Source organism: Canis lupus, chromosome 7 (genome assembly GCF_048164855.1).
Source record: "Canis lupus baileyi chromosome 7, mCanLup2.hap1, whole genome shotgun sequence".
Classification (NCBI taxonomy): Eukaryota; Metazoa; Chordata; class Mammalia; order Carnivora; family Canidae; genus Canis; species Canis lupus.
This window is the reverse complement of record NC_132844.1, coordinates 69,507,230-69,528,826: the sequence shown is the minus strand read 5'-3', so window position 1 is coordinate 69,528,826 and position 21,597 is coordinate 69,507,230. Positions and strand designations below refer to the sequence as shown.

The 21,597-nt window shown below is 48.6% G+C and overlaps 1 protein-coding gene and 1 long non-coding RNA gene across 2 annotated transcripts; one reads left to right on the top strand and one right to left on the bottom strand.

Annotated features, from left to right (window-relative positions):
- Nucleotides 1-314: 314 nt before the first annotated feature.
- Nucleotides 315-14,204, bottom strand: UQCC2 (ubiquinol-cytochrome c reductase complex assembly factor 2). The gene is made up of 4 exons (XM_072833425.1): nt 13,624-14,204; nt 4,010-4,084; nt 3,145-3,214; nt 315-494 (listed from the first exon to the last, which is right to left on the bottom strand). The coding sequence occupies exons 1-4, from the start codon at nt 13,759-13,761 to the stop codon at nt 367-369; spliced, it is 411 nt and encodes a 136-aa protein (XP_072689526.1). The 5' UTR covers nt 13,762-14,204; the 3' UTR covers nt 315-366.
- Nucleotides 14,205-15,961: 1,757 nt separating this feature from the next.
- LOC140637194 (uncharacterized) lies at nt 15,962-20,689 on the top strand. The gene is made up of 2 exons (XR_012034439.1): nt 15,962-19,262; nt 19,565-20,689. It is a non-coding gene; the product is annotated as an uncharacterized lncRNA (long non-coding RNA).
- Nucleotides 20,690-21,597: the final 908 nt, after the last annotated feature.

Below are 21,597 nucleotides of genomic sequence, written 5' to 3'. Positions count from 1 at the left end.
CCTGAGAATCTTGCCAGAAGCCAGCCAGACCCCCCAGCTGGCAGGTGGGGCTCCCGTGGCTGCTCAGGAAGCACCTTGCCCAGAGGTCCCTTCACCTTCCCTTCTCAGGCCCAGACAGAGGCCCTCATTTCCTCTCCTCTGAAGACTTCCCTACCTGACCAGTGGGCGGGGTGGATGCTCAATGGCCTCCCTTCTAAAGAAGGCAGAAGTTAAAAAGAAAAAAAAAAAAAAAAAAAAAGAAGGCAGAAGCTTCCTTTAGAGGCGCAGGGGCTTCCTTTTTGTGAAGGCTGGATAAGATTCCCAAACTGCGAGGATGGGGAAATCAGGACAGTTTTATTTATGATGGCAAGATACAAGACTCCACACTTAGGTGTGCGGGCGAGACAAGGACCGAGCCCAGGCCTTCTGCTTCTCCTCGGTATTCCTGGGGGCAAACTTCTCCTGCAGTTTCTTCCACATTCCTTTATTCATTTCCTTAAACTCTTCCAAAGTGTCTGTAATAGGGGAAGACAATAAATACATAAATAGACTGCGTTTTACAATTCGGTGATGTCAATTGGCCCCAGAGGCTTTTGCCATCCAGATATACCTTGATTTTCACACTGTGTGTTCCCGAGAGAGGGAGTGCGGCCCCAAGTTCTGATAAGCAAATCAGATGGGCTAAGAGAAAAATCACTGCTCGTATGAATCACTTGCATAGCAGGCACCATGCGAAGCACTCTGTACCTCTCGATGGCCAGTCTCTGCCCCCATCTAAGCTGGGGCCCCTGCTGCCTGGTTCTGCAGGAGCAGCAAAGAAATGGCACTGCCATGTCAGTGACACATCCTGCAGGCCCAGGGGCCCAGAGGCTTTCACTCAAAACTTGGCCTGTGTCACATAGACCTAACCGTCTCCACTTTGCAGATGTGCAAATGGAGGCAGAGGGAGGTGAGGTAATTTGCTCAGGTCGCACAGCTCAGAAGTGGTGGAGCAGGGTGGGGATGGGTGTGGGGGAACAGACCTGGGATGGGATCCCCACCAATCAATTCCTCACTGGGAAACAAATGATTTAACCCTGCTAGCCTCAGGTTCCTCATCTGGTGGAGATTGAAACTCCTGCCTCAAAAGTCGTGGACGGAAGGAAATAATAGAAGAATGTGTTGGCACCCGGCCTGCACTCAAGAAGAGGTGGCCAGCTTCATAGCTACGAAGGTGGCAGTACGCTGGCCCGCAAGACCCCACAAACGCAAACACACTCACAATCCATAGGCACCACAACCAGCTCTCTCAGTCTCAGCATTACTTACCTTTTGGGCCAGACAATCCTTTCTTGTGGGGCTGACATGATCATCGCAGGATGTTTAGCAGCAACGTGGCCTCTACCCACTAGATGTCAGTAGCAGCCCCCTACCCGGCCCCTAGCTGTGACATCTAAAAATGTCTCCAGACACTGTCACATGGCAATGTGGCAGTTTTGTCATACCCCCCACCCCCCAACCAGTGGAGAACCAGCAGTCTAAAGTCTCTCCAGGGCTAAAGTTCTACACTACCTAATTTTATCTGTATTTTAAATTTAGATTTTCACACAGTATTGTTTAAATTTCAGCCTGGATTTTCACGGGTTAACCAAACTTCTAGAGAAAAAAGAATAGCTTTTAGGAACAAAAAGGCAACTTAGATTATCATCAGTGGCCTCTTGACTAAATTAGGACATACACTACTGCAGCCAGGAGCCCAACATCCCACCCTGAAACCTTCCCAGAAGTCCAGGTTTCCTCAGGGGCACAAAGTGGGATGCTGAGGGGCCCCATCCATGTGTAAGCCCTGAGGCCTCTTTCAGAGGCGCCCATGACCCCAAGCCCAGGTGAACACACTTGGGCCCCAGACTCGCCAGGCCCTCAAACACTGTACGGTGTGTAATCTTGCCTTGTCAGGGAAATAATCAGTAAGCCTATGCCACATAGTCACAACAAAATATGAGGCTTATCGTGAAAACAAATTATCAGCAAATTTCCTGGAGCTGAACTCCTGGCCAAAATAAGCTGCAGCACAGGGTGATAGTGGGGAGTCTGTTGCCCCCCCCAACTCACAGAGGGGTCCAGGCCCTGACAAAGGGGATGGAGGCCGGGATTCTGGAACTTATTTCCATTCTAGTTTCAAGCCCAAACTTTGTTCAAACCCTTTGGGACCCTCAAGAGTGACACAGGGCATCAATGCAGGTGGTTATGTGGGCCCAGAGATGGGAATAAATTTATGTATGTGTTTTAGAAAATTGTTGATAAAGTAATTCTGCTTGGCCAAAATATCTTTACCCCAGTTTTCCAGAGTACTGTAACAAAAAGAGGATCAGAGTTGACACCACCAGGTTTTACCTGTTCAGAGGGTAAGCGTTTTCTGGAAGGCCAAATCCCCAAAATTTAGTTGCTAAAAAGCTGCCAAAGGAATAGGAAAGAGAAATTTCCAGAGTACCGGAAGGCAAATGTTTCAGGGCTATGCCCTCCCAGAAAAGGTTAGCCTATTTTTGTATATGCTAGCCTTGGCAATACAAATCGTAATTTTCCAGAACTTGCCTACTTTAACCCAGGCTCCAACTGTCACTACCCCCATCTCTTCCTTTGGTGACAATGGAGATGGGGAAGTAAGGAGGGGATGTCTAGGCAGGGTATTTCCTTTCCTGTTAATTGAGGTCTGTCAACAACTCCCAAATGTACCTAGTTAAACCCATATCTAACCCACAAACCATGTCCCCTGGGTCAAAAAACTCTTTGACGATATCCCTGTACAAGTTTATTGAATACCTTTTTGTTTTAATTAAAACCCTCATTGTTTATAAAGCTCCCTTAGGACCATAAAAATAAAATTATTTTCCTTCCATCCTGATTTAAACTACTTCCATTTTGCAAATATGTATTCCCCTGTTCCTTGCTGCCCAGCCTTGAATTTAAAAGCTCTAAAGATGGATTTTCTTTTTTTAAATAAATGTCTTTGACCTTCTCCATATTCTATGGCCAAAAAGCATGCCCTGAAGCTTCAGAATTTCCTCTGGGCTATTCCACAAGACTTTCCATCAAGCAGAGCAGTCTTAATAGACAATTCCCCTTGGCTGCTCAAACTCAAAGAATCATTTGCAAACCAACCAGAAAGGGGCAGCAGGGCTTCAGTACCTGTGGACAGGATCAGCTTGTACTCTTCCACAGACAGGCCACTGAAGCTCGTGTCTCTGGGGCGAGGGTACTGGTCACATGGGGAGAGAGAACAGAGGAGGGATTACTTCTGCACACAACCTGAGACCTGACGAACCGGGAGAAGCCTTGCTCTCCTGGCACGGTTCACCAGTGGGCCTCTACAAACCAGAGACTGGCTAGAAGAGCAGCGCCACCTAGAGGTCAAAGACTTGGCCTTGCTTGAATGGACCCAAGAATCCTGCCTGTGTGATTCGTGTCTGGGTGTGGCCCACGATTCTGCACTTCTAACCAGCTCCCCAGGGATGCCCACACTGCTGCTCACAGACCCCACTTTGAGTTGTGAGGATTTAGAAGAAATCCCTTTTCCCTGCAGGCTAGGCATTTGGCTGTGTATATCTCTGGAGTTACTCAACATACTCCAGCTCGGGGAAAACCACATTAAATGGAATTTGACAGTAATCATGTCAGGGCTGAGGAAAAGCCCAGCTTTGTCTGACAGGACTTTCCCGAAGCATCCCTCTTTATCACCAGTGTGGGGAAATGCCAGCTCCATCAGAGTAGATGGGAAAATATGGGTATGGTCCAACAGTTGTCAGATACACCCTGAGCATACAATGGTCTATAAAACACATGGCTTTAGTTCAAAACTATAAATAGCTTTTATTTAGGTGACCTAAAAGCCTCTACCAGGTGCCTCTGTTAGTTTGGTTGAAATTACTGGTTACATTTGAAAGTAGCAAAACCCCAATTCTTTACAAAGCACCGCAGAATCAGATTTTCACTTACTCTCACTGGTCCTTTCCAGTAGGAGGGCTGGGGTTATAAAAAAGACCGGCCCACTCACCTTGTGTTTGTAATAGTTTGAATGGAGTCTTGCTAAGCTCTCATACATCTGATCACAGGCCTCAGGTTCTGCAATCTGAAAAACAAAGAAACCCCCCCATGTGAGCAAACAAGCCCTGCCTCCCACAAGGAGGGTCTGTACTTCCAGGATGGACCCCACTTACATAAAGGCATTCAAATGAAGCAGGCCTGCAGCTTAGCACTAGCTTCTCCACTCTGTGGGGAGCAAACTTGGCCTACAGCTCCAGTTATTAGAAAGCTATTAGAAATCACCTTTTCATAATGGCTCCACCAGATCAACTCTCCAACCTTCAGAAAAACTCCATCAATCAACTGGCAAACAAACATCAGTTGAGCACCTGCATCAGGTACTCACAGTTGAGCAGCTGTGACCTGTGGACTACTACAACGGCTGCAGTGGAAGCCACCACAATGAAAATATAGTATCAGGAGGGTGAACCTTTTGGCGGTGTGGGCTGCAAGAAACCGGAGGGGGCATTCGTGTGCTCAGTGTAGGACACAAATGACACTAAGCTGGGTTCTGAAGGATGTACAGGAGTTGGGGAGCAGAAGGGAGAGTGCAGACCCTCCTGGTGGAGGGAGGGTATGAGCAAGCGGAGGCATGGATACTATCTCAGCTTTAGACCAGTCTGGCTGAGGGCCTGATGTGTAGGTAAGAGCCTGGGTGGGAGAAAGAGCAAGAGCTTTTTGAGTTAAACCTTCAATACAAAATGTATTAAATATTTTTTTATGAAAGGCAAAATAAATTGAGCTTTCATCTGTGGTGAGCCATTGCAATTTTACAAGGAAAGAAACATGACGAAGGCCGTGGTTTAAGATCAGATAGGTGAACTGAGGAGAATCCAGAGGAGAGTCCAATTAGGTCCTGCTAGAAAGGAGAGGCCCTGAACACTGATGCCGTGAGAGTAGAGGAGGAGAAAACCAAGAGATAACCTGGTGCCCCTGCTGGAAATTGCAGGAAAGGTGGACACACACAGATGTGAGGTGGTTTTTCCCTGTTCATCTCTCTTTTTAGTTATCCCTTCCTTCTGCCCTTGCTATTATTTACCTACTATTCCTTACATGATTCTGCCAAGAATTCTGAAAGCTCCCCAGAAAAAAACAAAACAAAACCCTTTCTCTTTTATGTTTTTCCCCAGAATTCAAATGATGGATTTTCCAACTTAAATCCTTTCTTGAAGAAGGCAAAGCATAAATAAGTCAGCAGTTAAGTGTTTTAATAAGGCAGTTCTGCTTCTGCCTCTGTGCATGTGTCAAATGAGGTTCCCCACTTCAGAGCCAACAAAAAAAGACAATCTGTCATGTAGTTTCACTTGATCCATCCCTGGGTTCAGGCCACTCATCACGAGATTGCTCAGGTAGCCACATCAGAAAAGAGAGGATTCTGGGCTGAGGAGGTAGCCAGTGTTCGCTGAATAACAAAGGCATTACTTGGGTGGACTGGTGCTGTGGACTAAACAGAAAGAATGGATGGAAAAATATGAGACCAGGACTGGGTTCTGACCCCTGCAGGACAGCTTTTCTGGAGAGTGGGGTGTGGGTGGGGTGGGATGTGTGGGGGGATGTCCAGTTGGAACAGAATTCTGCAGCTGGCACTTTGGAGGAAAGCATTTTGAACATTATGGTTTCAGCAGAGCATGCAAAACTGCGAGCTAACACGGAAGCTAGGAGAACAGGGTACGAGACACAAAAGGAAAAAGAGAAGAATGCCAGCATCAAGGTTTAAATATCACGTCGGTTATCAAAAGAAAATCAAGCATTTTTATCTTCTGCTTGTGGCTTTTATTCTTGTGTAAACGAGTTCACTTACAAATTTAAAAATCACGGGCACCTGGGTGGCGCAGTTGGTTAAGCATCTGCCTTCAGCTCAGGTCATGATCTATCTCAGGGTCCTAGGATTGAGCGCTGCATCAGGTTCCCTGCTCGGCAGGGAGTCTGCTCTCCCCTTCCATCTGTCCCTTCCCCCCACTTGTACACATCCTTCCTCTCTCAAATAAATAAATAAATAAATAAATAAATAAATAAATAAATAAATAATCTTAAAAAAAAAATTTTTTTTTTTTAAATCATGCATCCAGAACCTGCAGCGTGCTCGGCCTGCAGGTATGTGCAGGTCTCCATGGCTATGAAGAGCAGTGGAGTTGCACTGCCTGGCCTGGAATCTTGACTCTTTCACCTATCAGATACTGGATGCTGGGCAAATCACACTCTCCCCCTATCCCCCACACTTTAGAAAAAAACTGCCACATTTGCTTTATCACACTCCATCTCTATATACATATTTTCCCTTCTGATCCATTTGAAAGTTGAAGCGTGATGCTCCTTCATGCCATAATATTTCAGGATGTTTCCTAAGAACAAGGGCATTCTCTTATATAACAATGGTTCAGTGATCAAATTCAGGACACCTGACATTGATGCAACACTTTTATCTGGTTCATCATCCATATTCCAATTCTGTCAATTGTCTCAGTAATAATCCTTATAGGAAAAAAAATATTCTGTTGGCCTGGCATCACCCATGGCATTTATCTATCGTACATCTTTCTCCTTTCAGCTGGGACAATTCGCCAGCCTTTCTTTGTCTTTCAGGCACCGATATTTTTGAAGCACACCTGCCAACTTAACCTTTCTTTTAAAAGAATAGATAATAATAGTCCCTATTTCTGAGGGCAGTGCGAGGAAAAAATGAGGTAATGCCTGGACTGCTCTGAAGTTGGGGCCCAGAACACTATAAATATGAGTGATTCGCTTTTCTTAGTATTATTGGTAGTCAACAGTTGTAGCAGGCCTCCACCTCACAGACTATGAGGGGAAAGAGTAGAACCATTCAGGACAACCCTGGAGACAGGTGATTCTGGGGCAGGCGAATGAGGGGTGCTGTGGCCACTGGCCAGAGTAGACCTGCCAGCCAGAGGGTCATGGCTGAGGATGAGCAGCAGCTACCAGAGGGAAGTGGGGGCTCTCCAGGCACAGGGCCAGTTAAAGCACACGCCCAGGGAAGAGGCAATGAGATAATTCTGGGTGGATCAGTGTTGCTGGTGTGACCACCGGGCTGTGGCTAGGCATAGAAGTAACAAAGGTGTGGATAACTGCCCCATCTGATCATGCCACCGGCTCTGACCCTGTTGGGTCTGACCCTGTTGGTGGTCCCTGCGGCCACCAGGCACCCCAGTCAGCTCGGTGGGGATGAAACTCTGATCCTTGGGTCTCTGCCAAATAAGCAGTCAACTGTGGCACCTTTCTTACTCAATGGGTTGTTTGTCTGGACCTTCCCCCTCTACCACCATCTGACCACCTTCCCAACCGAGGTCTTAGGAAAGGCATTCACACCTGGGATTTGCCCTCCTCACAGCTCTGCTGGGCTCCCATCACTGCTGTCAGGCCAGCAAAACAACGTTTCTTGATCAAACCCCCAATCTGACCAGCTCCTCGCCCTTAGAAATCTTGCCCATGCAAATTCCCCTCCTGCTTCTCCTTTGACTTCTCTAACAGTGAGAATTTACCATGGGTCTACTCAGCTCAGCTACCTACTATACCCTCAAAAGGGTGAGCAGGTGTCCTCTTCCTTCCTTTTAGTATTAACGACACAGCCTCCTAGATATCTTACATGATGCCTGATGCTCCATTGACAATCCAAGAAGGAACCAAATGCCTAACAATAACCAATCACCAAAAAATCACCCAACTTCTTATTTGAGGTCAGAAGGTGTCTGTATGAGGCTGTAAGCACAGCTTGATGGAGGTGATGAGAACCACGCATGCCAACTTCTAGCCACTTGTTACTGCCAAAGGGCAGAACAGCCATGGCCAATTCTGGGTCCTGGGCACATCCAACCCCAAGTTCAGCAATGAAAACAGTCTCGTTTACCACTTAAAAAGGTATCAATAGAAATATCTATCTAATTCCAGAAACCTTGCCACACTCCTACATCCTACACTTTATTCAGACTCTGGCACAAACGTTTCTGAATTTTGAAATATACAGTTTTCCTGATGAAATGTACTGTGCACTTTTAGAAGTATTCTTATATACAAGCTTTAAATTACCTGATTTTGCATTCACACCTAATGAGATTATGGACATTTTAGGACTAATAGCAGCTCTGGGTTTGAAAAAAGGCAGCAGTGGGACATTATGAAAAATTCAGCTCTGCTCCTTAAATGTGAATAAAATAGATGTTCAACTGACATAGTGTCCTTTATGGCTCTATTTTTGCTCCTTTTGCATTTCCCCTGCTCAGTTGTCAGAAAATTTCTCTTTACCATATTAAACTTTTATACATACAAATCTACATCAGGGCCGCAGGCAATGATTTCCATTTTCAAAATTGAATTTTGGGTGGTGACTGCAATTGGTACACACAGCGGCCCTGATTCTAGTCACACAAAGGGACGCATAAGCACTTTTGGAAAAGGGTGTTGCAAATTGCTTTGCTAATTAAGGTAGAGCTGGATTCGGGCCAGGAGGATCTATGAAAAAAGGTTTTCACGGCTGGGTAATGAACTTCTGGAGCCTCTTCCCTTCAATTCAATTGCAAATCTATTTCTTGAGCACCTACTATGCAGACTGCTCTGCTAGGGGCTGTGAGAGGACGTAAAGACTGGGCCTCGGCCTTGGAGAAACTGGCAATCAAGCTGAAGAGACAAGGAATGCACGCATTAAAAACCGAACATGGCCCTGGGGCAGCGTGTGATTGAGTGCTAGAGACACAGAAAATCAGGGGTGGGAGTCACCAGGCTTGACTAACAGGGCAGGTATGGCAGGGGTCTGGTTCCACTGCCGTGACAGTTCACAGAGTGAGGGGGAGCCAGAGTACCACACCGAGGAGAGGAGTACAGTGGCAAGGCTGGAGCTGGATGTGGCTGGGAGAACCCATGAAAAAGCAGAGGACAAAGGTGTTTTAGGTAAAGCAGGGTCTTAAGCGAGCCAAGGAGTGCTTCGAGGGCATGGGAAGGCAGCAAGTCTTGGCAAGCCTTGTGTGTTTGGGGGGATGGTGTCTTCAGAGCACTATATTCTCAAGGGTTAAGAACCACTTCTATGCTGGCCAATCTGGGAGGCAAGGAGAGGCCAGGGCACATGCTGGGGTGTGGTGAGGGGCAAAACACAGGCTGGCACCAAAGATCAGAGGACAGTGAAGGCCTCACAAACCTGCCTGCCACTTGTCCAGGAGGCAGAGGCAGACCCAGAGAGCTCTGTGCAAAGTGCACACCCACTGAAAGTGATCAATAATTTATCCCTCTAGGAGGAAGAGCATGTACATCTCTAAACAAGCACAGAAACTCACATCCCTTGGTCTAAACACTACCTTAACTCTCTCTGGCTCCACCTGGAACTCGGGGAAGAGAAAAGATGGAGTCGTCTGCATTCCCTCTCAGAAGACTCTCCTCACAACTCCTGTTTTGCAGTGGGTTCAATATTATAGCTAAAAATAGCATGATCTATCCTTAGGCCATCCTTAGGCCCACATGTGGGGGTGGGCACTGCTGAGATGGTATCACCGCCGCTGGCACAGGCCAGGCAGTTGTGGGGCTAGCTCCTTGCCACACTGAGGAAGGCCAAGGACCAGGGCTCTGCTGGATGACCGAGACAACAGGATTATATACAATCTTCACATACTCCCCCAGAGAACTGGAAACATCATTTACATCACTGCAAACCCAAGATACAGTTCAACTTTTTTCCAATGAGATTGGTATGATTTAACCCTGGCTATAATGCAAGAATTCTCTGGCTGGTGCGCAGTCAAGAATCTTTCAGGCGGTTGCTTGTGCACCTAGGGAACTCATTAGAAGGACTAGCCCCTTTCCCTGTACTTAAGCTAACAATTAGAGTTGTTTTGCCACCTTCCCCCACATTGTGATTCTATTTATTAAAGCTCCTGGTGCTGCAGGGGACCTGTTTTCTTGAAGAAACTGTATTCAAAGGGGGGCAAAACCCATAACCATTAACTTTCAAAATACCGCACAACAGGACAGAGGGTGTAAGAGGTGTTAAGTGTGTTCCTGCTTCCCACCATCACTTCCCTCTTGGTGGGTTCTGGGTGGACCGTGAGACTCCCCAAAGGGCAATCTCAAGTGGAATAATTGGGAGGCGGTGGTTTTTGTATTCTGCTTTCAAGTCTGAAAGACTGATTTGCTTTCTAGGGAGTCTGGCCCTTCTGCACTGGTGTCCTACCTGAGAGTCATCTTTCTTCCTATTTGTACTACGGGGGGTCGCGGCTGGGGCAAAGAAAAGCGGGTGGGTAAACACAGGGTGATATTTGCTTTCAGCAAAACTGTCATTGGTTCAGAAAGGTTTGTACAGGAGGGAAAAGGAGTAGCTTGGGGTTCATGGATCAAGAAGACTTTCTAGCAAGAAACCACTTGGAGAAATGGCAGCTGAGGAAAGATCTGGCACCAAGGAGGCAACGCCAAATCAGGACCAGGTGTTGCTTACTTGGCTTGCCACTTACTCCCAGCGGACCCTGAGTAAGCTGGTTTCGGTTTCTGATTTTGTTTCCTTGTCTGTAAAATGGGAGTAAGTGATGGCCAACTTACTCAGCTGCACTAAGGATTAATTTAAATGAGAATATGCATGCAAAAGCATACGGAACACGTGTGCAGTGTTACTGTTCAGATGCAGGAAGCCAAGAGGCGGAGAGAACTGCCTGTCCCTCTCCTCTACGGGAACAAGGAGGCTCCCCCTCTGGTCTGGTCTTTCTGGCAACTGGCACAACCAAGGGCGAGTTCCCTAACCATCAGCCAACTGGTCTAATGCCTGCTGCTTGCTGCCAGCTTAATGAGGAGTCCACCAGAACCACCTTTCTTTCTCAAGGTTTATAAATGATCCGGGGGTGTCAGTGGGAGTGACTCACAGTGATGTTCTCAATTCTGGCAAGAGGGCTGCTCCCTCTAAAAAATATCACCAAGATTTACTAAGCCCAGAAGTATTCTCAGGTGACATTAGGATGAGGTACCATGACAGTGGTCCTGAGTAATGTGCTTGCTGCCATCATGATATGTTGGTTTGCTCTACTAGGGATACATTCATCAGTGGCTCCAGAACCATCAACAGAGCCAGGACTTGCATCTAAAACCATGACTCAAATCTGTGTGGGCCTTCAACTGATTAGAACTATTTCCCCAGCTGATGACAAAGGATGACAACTCCAAAAGAGAAAGCTCTACCCTCCTTTCCTGGATCCCCTTACACTAAGTCAAGTCACACTCTCTCACCTCCCCAAGGGCCCAACCACTGTCAGCTTTTCTGCTGGCTGCTTTCACCACTTGAATTTCAGTAAATTAAATTGCATGTCTACCTGACTATAAAATTTCTTGACGGTAAGGAGCAGACTGTCCCTCTTCTAGAGTTCCTGAGGTTCCCCACACACTCAAGCTCTCAAATTAATTCTCACCATCAGGACACAGAAATATTCCTTCTCACTCTTCACTGCTTCTCTCCATCTAATGCTACCACACCTGCAACTACATTCAAATGATTTTTGTCTCATGAGCCATAACAGATCATTTATTTAATCTATTCATCTAGGGACGCCTGGGTGGCTCAGCGGTTGAGCATCTGCCTTTGGCTCAGGGCGTGATTCCAGATCTGGGGATCATGTCCACATCAGGCTCCCTACAGAGGGCCTGCTTCTCCCTCTATGTCTCTGCCTCTCTGTGTCTCTCATGAATAGATAAATTTAAAAATCCTTAAAAATCTATCCAGATATTTACGGATTGTCTTTTATGCACCAAGAACTATGCTAGACTGGGCAGGGGCGGGGGGGTGGGAGATAAACAGCACCTTCTCTACTCTCAGGAGGCTCACACTAAAAATATGTAGGGAGCAGTGCCCTACGAAGTCTAGGGTGTTTGCAGAGCTGGGATGAGATAGAATTCTTGCCTTCAAGATCTTTATATGTTGGGCCAGTGAAGACCCTTGTAAAAGATGTGTTGGCCGAGTGCCCCCACCAAGCTCTAAGCCAGACCCTTCATCCATGCCCTCCACCCAATCTGGAATCTGGTTTCACTGATGCCACTGGGCATGTTCTAACTCCTTGAGATGGGCTGGCTTGGCTCTTTGTTGGGCTAAGTTGCAAAACCAAACCAAACCATGTTCCTGCTTTGTTGTGGCCAAGTCTGGCAAAAAGTCCTTTCTTCAGGTCCTGTGTTTATCACATTTCCTATCTCTGACCTCTTGCCTGAGCCCCAGGCTCAAATATCCCACTGTCTACTTGACATTTCCACTTGGGAGGTAAGTCCACTTGGCATCTTGAATTTAATGTCTCACACTGAATTCAAGATGTTCTTCCCATACCCTACCTGCTCCTCATCTAGTCTTTCCCATCTCAGTAAACGGCACCTCCTCCCACCTGGTTGCTCAGGCCAAAAAAACATCTGGTGTTACTCTTTCTTGCCAGAATAGCCTTTTCTCTAGCCTCCTTGTTTCTCTCCTTGCCCCCATAATCCATTCACCACCCGCAACCAAGATGATTTTTTTAAAACAAATAAATTAGGTCGCGTTAGTCTTCACAACCCCTTCTCGGTGGCTTCTTGCTGGCCTTATGATAAAATCCAACTCCTAACCAGAGCCTAGAAGACCGTACTGCGCCTGGCTCTTGTCCTATGATTTCAACTCTTAGTAAACGAAAAAACCTTCCTTTTTGTTCCTTATCAGGCCAGTGTGCTTCCTACCTAGGACCTCTGGGTGGAATGCCCTTCCGACCAAGTATACAGTCAGCTCGTCCTCTTCCCTCGCGTCTCATCTCTGTGTCACCTCCTGAGCGAGGCCTTCTCTACCTCAATTAGTACTACCCTTTGATCATGCTATTCTGCTTTGCCAGCACGGTATTGATCTGGACTGACCTATGTCCACTTGCTTACTGTGTCCCAGAGGAGAATGTAAACTTCAACTTCAGGCGAACAGGCGCTTGTCTGTCTCCCAGCACCTAGCACAGTTCCCAGCACTCGGTGGGTGCTCAGTGAGTATGTGCTGTGTATGAATGAGGCCCAGAGCCGCTGTAGCACCAACCTGGAGGAGAGCAACAACGCAGGTCGGCTACGCACACAGGGACAGGGGCTGAGGTCCCGAACCTGCCGCACCGGGCTCACCGGGGCGCAGGGAGCACACACGGGCTTAGCTGGGGCCCTGCAGAGGTCCTTGAGGTTTAGCTCGGTCACTGCACAACACTGCCAGGAAAGCACCGTGTCGGGGAAGCTAGAGGCCTGTGACCGTCGCCACCTGCGACCGCTGTGCGTCTCGACCCAGGCTGCACCCTGAATCATCTGGTGAAAGTTAAAAAATAGAGACCAAAGCCCCGCCCCCAGGGGCTCTGATTCCCGAAGGCTGAATGGTTCCGGACATCTAGATTTTTAAGGAGCTTCTTCAGGAATTCCAAGGGCAGCCAGACGAGAGCGCTGAGTAACAAAGCTGGGTCGCCGCCCTCCGCAGTTCCGGGGCGGGGGGTCCGCGCGCACGTGCGGCCAGGGAGGAAGGCGCGCGCATGCGCGGACCCCGCCGCTCTCCGCTCGTAGGCCCCGCCCGCGCCTCGTCCTTCCCGCCCCTCGCCCCAACCGCCGCCCCGCTGCGGGCGGACCCCACAGTCCGGTCACCTGGGTGTTCTCTCCCTCCCGAAAGGCCTGTGCTACCCGCTGCCGCAGGTAAGTGCCCAAGTCCCGGCCCCGTTTGCTCTCGTCCACTGGCCATTCCTCACAGAGCTTAAGGAAACGCCGGTAGCGGCTGGCCGCCATCTTGGGCCCCGCCTGCCTCCGCCCCTGAGGGAGGAGCCCGCGCAATAGGTGGCGCTTGCGCGCTTAGGCTCTCCGGCTTCCTGAGGAGGCGGGGCGGGAGGGAGGAACGAGCATGCGCGACTTCGCGGGCGCTCCGGGGCTCTCCGGATGGCGGCGCTGTTCTCCTGTCTCTGCGGTGGAGCTGGTTCAGTGCTCGTCCTCGAACTGGCCCCGCTCCCAGGGGCGGGTGAGACGCGGAGCACCCCCAGGGACAGGTTTGCTTCTCTTTTCAGTGACTGCACAGTCTAAAAAAAACTTCCCCCGAGACCTCTGCTGATTTGCATAAACGAATATATTTGCATGTAAATGCAGATTGTTATTCGATGAAGATGTGTGTGGACTTCATCCCGTAGCATGCTCGAGTTGTTGTTCGCCTCCGCTGCTCCCCTCTGCAGCTCCTGTGCTTGTCACTACGACTTGGCACTGCTCCGCAGCTCTCGTTCCTCTTTCCCCAGCCCCTGTTGGTACCCCTTTCGGAGTCCCCCCCCCCAACCCCCCATCGGGCACGTGTCCCTGGGAGGCGCAGATTTGCCAGCTTGAGCAAAGTCAGCTGGGTTGATTCAGCCTGGGAAACTTGTTTCACGAAGTCTTTTCTTATACATCTCCAGCTGCAGCATCATGTGGAATGTCATCATTTTTCTTTTCAAGCTACCCCCACCAGTTCCCTTAAGAAATCCGCAGCCCAGCTTTGCTGAGCCAGGCTCTTGTTTTCACTGTCTGCATTTAGCCAGGACCATCCCCTGCATGCAACACTCGCCTCCCCCAGGCCTCTTCCTTCTCACCCTCCTTCTATATAAAGGTAAATTCAGGAGACTCTTGCCTTCAAGGGGTAGACTGTTGAGTAGTGAACACACAACCCAAACACAGGTTCAAAGTGACAGGGGCTTTGATTGAAGTGTTAGGCAATGCTGCGGAGTTTGGAGGAAGAAATGCTACTTCTGGCTGTCAGGGGAGTAAGGGGAGAAAGATCAGAGGTGGCTTCTGGAGGAGATGGCATTTGGGCTGAACCTTGAAGGATGGTTAGGGTTTGAATAAGTGGGAACAAGAGGTTGCTGAGCAGCAAGAGCCAGGCCTGGGGCAGGAATGAGAGGGAGGGGTTTAATTTGAGGAAAGATCAGTGGGTAGTTTTAACAGGAATGAGTCAGCTTTGAACTGTTCTGAAGGTCTTAAGAGTAAAGACCTATTGAATGAGAACCTCTGGGGACCTGGGGTGTGCACTGCCCACTTGAGGTAAGTGAGTTCAGGGAGGGCCTACCTGAGGCTAGGAGAGCTCAGGAGTGGAAAATGAAGCTTTCACGGGCACCCCCACCTCATTCCCAGTCCAGCAGTACCTCCCAGCCCTATCCTCCTCATCAGCTGTATTTATAGCCACATAGTTTTGATGGCTGCCATGAGGCCTAAAGGTCAAGGATTATATCTGTTTACTGTCAAGTTCTGGGTGCCTAGGGCTGTGCTGGGTACCTAGAGGTCTTGTCATTCTGCCTGAGGCCTGACCACAGCTGTGAAGACCACCTGGCTGGCTGACAGAGTCCCTAGGAGGCAGGGCCTGAGGTCCCTCTGTCTTCAGTGAGTGGAAGAGTAGCATTAGGTGGCAACAAATAGTTTTCACTCCGCTTGAGGCACAAGTGGATTGAGAGGTTGAGAACAACTAGACAGTTGAGTTCCAGAACAACTGGAACTCCTTCTCAGGCTCTCCTTTCCCTAGCACAATGTCTTCTAGAAGGGTTGTGGTTGTCCCTGGTTCAGACTGCCCTGCCCACCTCTCTCACCCGCTGGAGGCTTGTTTGTTTTGGTGATTCAGTAGTGAGGCCTTGGCGTCTTATAGACCCGAGTTGGAATGTGGGCTTGCTCATTGATTCATTCATTCATTCATTCATTCATTCATTCAGAACTATCTATGTAATCTGTGGAGGCCCAGGATGAGGTGAAAATATAAAATTCCTTGTTAAAATATTATTAAGAATTTCAAGACAGGGCGTCTGGGTGGCTCAGTGGGTTAAGTGTCTGCCTGGGCTCAGATCATGATCTCAGGGTCCTGGGATTGCACCCCACATCGGGCTCCCTGATCAGTGGGGAGCCTGCTTCTCCCCCCGGCTTGTGCTCATGCCCTTTCTCTCTTTCTCAAGTAAATAAATAAAATCTTACAAAAAAAAAAAAAAAGAAAGAAAGAAAGAAAGAAAGAAAGAATTTCAAGACAGTAACAGCCAAGCGTTAAACCAGTATGGGGCTTTTGGGCACTCAGGGCTCTGTGTGACCACACAGGTCACACACCCATGAAGCAGCCCTGGGCTCCTCCCCCATGGTAGACGAGACAGGCGAGGGCCTGATCCTGTGAGTTTTATATTTAAGTAGGTGGAGATGGACAACAACTGAACAGAACTATGATAACAATAATAATAGTACTTTTTTTTTTAAAGATTTTATTTATTGATTCATGAAAGACACCGAGAGAGAGAGAGGCAGAGACACAGGCAGAAGGAGAAGCAGGCTCCATGCAGGGAGCCCAACGCGGGACTCGATCCCAGGTCTCCAGGATCATAACCTGGGCTGAAGGCAGCGCCAAACTGCTGGGCCATCGGGGCTGCCCAGAACTATGATAACAATACTAATAGTACTTTGTATGTGTTAAGTCGTTTAGCAAGTGAACAAGATAAGATTTGAGGCAGGGTGCTGGGTGCACAGTGATTGGGGCCAGGGTGGGTCTGAGTGGTCTAGGGGAGGGCTGTGTATGAGAGAGACCTGAGTGGCTTCCTAGCATGGGGGCAGCAGAAGCCTTCAGGGCAGCCAGCTTTGAGTGGGCTATTTAATCTCTCTGAGCTTTATTTTATTTTATTTATTTTTTTTTTAAAGATTTTATTTATTTATTCATGAGACACACACACACACACACACACACACACACACAGAGGCAGAGACACAGGCAGAGGGAGAAGCAGGCTCCATGCAGGGAGTCTGATGTGGGACTTGATCCTGGGTCTCAAGGATCAGGCCCTGGGCTGAAGGTGGCGCTAAACCGCTGGGCTATCCAGGCGGCCCTAATCTCTCTGAACTTTAGTTCTTCATCTTAAAATGGGAATTATAATGATAAAGTAACCCTTCTCTGGGTATTTGCTCTGTGTTTGGCACTGTCCTAATGCCTCATACAGTAGTGGCTCATTTAGTGTTCATGATGGCTCTCAGAGACAAGTACTGTTATTGTTCCAATTGTACAGAGGTGGAGACAGTACAGAGAGGATGAGAACTTGCCAAGGTCACCAGCTGGTAAGTGGCAGAACCTGGACTTGAACCCTGGCTGACTGAGTCCAGAGCCTACACACTCACCCCCTGTCAGGAGGCCCCTTCGGTGTTATCATGAACTGCATACATGGTGTCTTTTGGGACACGTGACAGGTTCCCAGGGGGCTCTAGGGCCCTCCAGCCTTGTTTTACCTGTGACCCCCACCTTCTGATGCCTGTGGGTGGTCAGAGCCAGAGTCTGGGCCCATTGGCTTGTCAGTCACCCAGCGCCATTCTGGACACATTAATAAGCCTTGCCTGGAATGGGACTTGGCAGTTCCAGTCCTCAGGGAGTTATGACCATTTTAACACCCACCTGCTGACTGTCACTCATTCCACAGTGAATGCCCCTGGCTCCTTGAAAACTCCCTCCCAGAGCTGTACCTCCCGACCCATTTGGAATGGGTATTTGGGCTCTATGGAATCCTGGTTGCTTTTTATAGAAACAGACACCATGGGAGGGGAGGGGAGGGGAGGGGAGGGGAGAAAGTAAGCACTGCTTCAGTTTTTCAAATTATAATGATCCTGGTAATTGAGACACCAAATTGCACATTTAAATCGCTTGAAAGTAAAAATATCGTTTTGTAATGCTGGTGTTAATAATGTAAACATTAAAAACGAATTAAACACTTAGCTGTATTGTGGAGCATAGTTGCCTGATTTTTCTTCTTTCAACTCTTTCAACTGGAGGAAACAATTGGCTACAATACCTAGATATGTTACCATAAAAAGTGGTCTGGACTTGCATGGAAGAGGTTAGTCAGTTAATGCCCCTGCATAAAGGTGAGCCAGAAGGGGCAGGCTGGTGGTATATTGCTGCCTTTCTCTGGAGGTGAGCTGCTTTTTAAGATTCACAGGTGTTGGGGCTCCTGGGTGGCTCCAGGGTGTGATCCTGGGGTCCCACATCGGGCTCCCTGCATGGAGCCTGCTTCTCCCTCTGCCTGTGTCTCTGCCTCTCTCTCTCTCTCTGTGTCTCTCATGAATAAATAAATAAATAAAATCTTAAAAAGAAGACTCACAGGTATTTAAGGTGTGCTGGGGTAGGCTAGTGGTGTCCTAAAGCACAGCCCAGTGAATGTACCCACAGTTCCTTGGCTCTGTGGGAAATCTGTCATCTGCCCTGGGCCCTGCCTCCCTTCACTCTGCTCTAGTTGAGGTCACCTCAGAGAGAGGCCTTCCCTGGCCCCCATTTCAGGGAATAGGCCTGCTACTCTTGGTCCCTGCAAAACGCTAGTCACTATTGGACAGCAGGCCCTGGCAGAGAGTCACCTCTCACTAAATGAATCTGAAGAGAACCGGCAACATCAGAGTCTGGAGCTGGGATATCCCCGCCTACCTGTTCCCACCCAGACACCTGCCCCCATGAGACACTCCTCTCTAGAGGTCTGAGGGAGAAAGGTAGGAGGACACATCAGGAGCAAGTGGATCTCTAGATTTCTTGCTTGGATTAGCCGTTTCAGGGCAGCCTAGTCACAGTAGGGAGAAGTTCTGAAATGAAATTACATTATAATGAAAAGGACCTAACCTGGCTGCAGGTCAGCCTGCCCAGCTGGTGCTCGACTTGGTACTGTCCCAGAGCTGCTTTCCCTCCCTCCCACCCTCCGTCCCTCTAGTTCTTGGCACCCATGCCTTCATTTTAGTTCTTTCCTCATCTTCTGTTTTATGTTTTTGGCCACTGTGGATGCAGATGTAAATCAAAAGTCAGAAGCTTAGATCATTTTGCAGAGCTGCTGATGAGTGGTCTTGCCTTGCCATTTGTTTTAGGAGACTGCTTCCTGCCCTTTCCAGCATGGGCTACAAGACTCCATGCGGCGGGGAAGAATGATGGGACTGCCAGCGTGCTGCCCAGAGGCCCAGGGCTTCCTGATGACATCGCGTCATGGAAAAGCTATAATAACATTCTGCTCTTTAGCTTCCTCTTCAATCACACCAGGAACGCCAGAGGGAGGAGACAGGTCTGGGTGACTGTCTCCCAGGCCGTCCTAGTCCTCCCTGGTGGGGAGGTCAGGAGCAGATTGCTCCTCTATGTCACCTGTCTGGAGGACCAAGTGAAAGTTCCTGGGGGGCAGCTGGGGTCGGGAGACGTGAAGCAAGTCTACCAGCTCCCTGGGCTCATACTCACTGTGTGAGGATGCAGCCGGGCGAAGGATCTGCATCAGGCCACTGCTGACAGGAGGATTATGGAGGTTATAACAGATTTGCTGGGGTCTCCTCGAACCTATTTCCTTTTCTAGGCTCATAGTTAAAGTACATCTCAGCCTGCTGGCATCTGAGCCCAGGGCTAGTTCTTGTGTCTGGAATGTGGGTGTGCCTTTTCTGTGTCTGACTTTTAGACCTTTTGGTTGATTGAGGAAGGTCCCTGGATGACTGTGTGGAGCAGAGAGGCTCTCTCTCTGCTGACTAAACCTGATTGTAATGTTAAGCTACTGTTGTTTGGGGATTGTTTGTTATAATGGCCCACCCTGACTAATAATTGTGCATTTCTCAGTTTAGAAAAGAAGAGACTCCCCAGTCCAGGGAAGGGGAGGCCAGCCAGGAGGCGCTTCCAGACAAGAGAAGAGGCGGGAGGTTTGGAGGTCCTTGATGGTCCTCAAGTGCTGAGTTTTCTTCACTTCCATCTTATTCTCTCTTGGTGCCTCTTCACATCAACCCCTGTGGCCAACACCTACCCTGCTATTTCCTGAGCAAAATGCTTGCTTCCTATCCCTGTGCTTGTTCATAATACCTGCTTTCTTTATAACCTCTGAGACTTGCCTCCCTTTCAGGGCACAGCTCAGACACCACCTCCATGAACTCCCCACATGGCTGTGAGTTCTCCCTGCCTCTCCTCTCCTGATAATAGTCTGCATGGCTGAGCAAATGGTCCCCAGGCCTTGTTTGAAGCACCCCTGATATTTTCACATGATGGTATTCACCTTTTCATTACGTTATAAGGTTCTTAAGGATAACGACATGATCTTCACACACTTCCTTGTTTCTGGCACAGGTCTCAGCACTGTGCCGTATATACCAGGCACTGGGGAAATATTTATTGGTTGGATGAATGGAAGGAAAGGACAGAATAATGTAATCATAAATGAATGAGCTACTCAGCCAGATTTTTAAGTGTCTCCACTATCTGGGCTCACTCCATTTCTTTCCTCTTCATTCTACTACTCCCAACTACAAAATCCCCATTCTGGATGGGTTGGTCTGTTCAGACTCATGAGCATGCTGGACTTTTCCTTCTCTCCACTCAGCTCCTTCCCCATTCTTATCACCATTCAGGGCCTAAATGAAGTCCCACCCTCTCCAACAGTTTCTGTGATTTGTGTTTCTGTGTTAGCTGTGAGCTGACCTCTGTGAACTTTAGGATTGATCATCTGCACCACACAGATGAATCCTCTGTATCACTGGGTACCTTCTTTGTGCGGTTTGTTGTTAGTTCACACGTGTTATTCTTGCCTCCTAGAATACTAGAATCTATGCTCCCAAGAGCTGGATCTTCTTCAGTGCTTAGCAAAAACAGGGAAGAGCTCCTTAGTTCAGTGTACTCTTAATGGTTACTGGATACTCCGGGCCCCCTCACCTCTTTTGCCATTTTAAAGTAAACTGCCATTGGATATCAAATGCATTCATGCTGACGATCTTCTCTTCTTCCCGTATCTCTCTGATCTTCTCCTTATGCCTGGATTTTCAGTGCTCAAGTGGACTTTTTCAGCTGGGTTAGCAAAGCCTTGTACACATTTTTAGACAGTGGTGACTCCTCTGAGCCCAGACTCCTTGAGAGCTTGTTTGGAGGTTCTAGCAGGGGAGCGCAGCTACTCGTATACCCTTGACCGAAGAACGGTCCTCCTCTATCGGGGATGGTCGTCCTCTTCGACCGAGCGCGCAGCTTCGGGAGGGACGCACATGGAGCGGTGAGGGAGGAAGGGGACACCCGCCTAGCCAGCCAGATCAGCCGAATCAACCCTGGCGATCAATGGGGTGACAGATGTCGCAGCCAGATCGCCCTCACATCCGGAGCCCAGACTCCTCTGAGTCTGGGAAGCACAGTCTAAAACTGGTAGCCAGCTTTGCCCCTTGCAACAAACTCCACCTTTGTTGGTGACATCTTCAGGGGTATGTGGGATTTGGTCTGGGCCTCGAGGGCTTGGCAGAGGGGGAAGGCCTCCTGTGAAGGGCACTGTTGGATAAAGGACTGGCTGAGGGAAAAAGGGTCACGTGGACAGGAGCCAGGAGAGTGACATGCATGGCCAGCCCTGAAAGACTAATATTCTAGCTAACCGCCCCCACCCCCCATCTTCAGGCAGGTCCCACAATACCCAGGGCTGAGAACAGGGACAGGAATCAGAAGCTAAGGCAGGGAGCTCCAGATTTGATTGAACCAGATTTTTAAGCAAGGAATTGCCCTAGAAAAGGCAGTATTTAGGGCTCCATTTTGTCTTTAACAAATATTTAGTTTTTGGTTGACTTCTTTTTGCCACCCAACATACTTTGTCTCAGTTCTCCCATCATGAGTGCAGAGCATGCAAATTAATC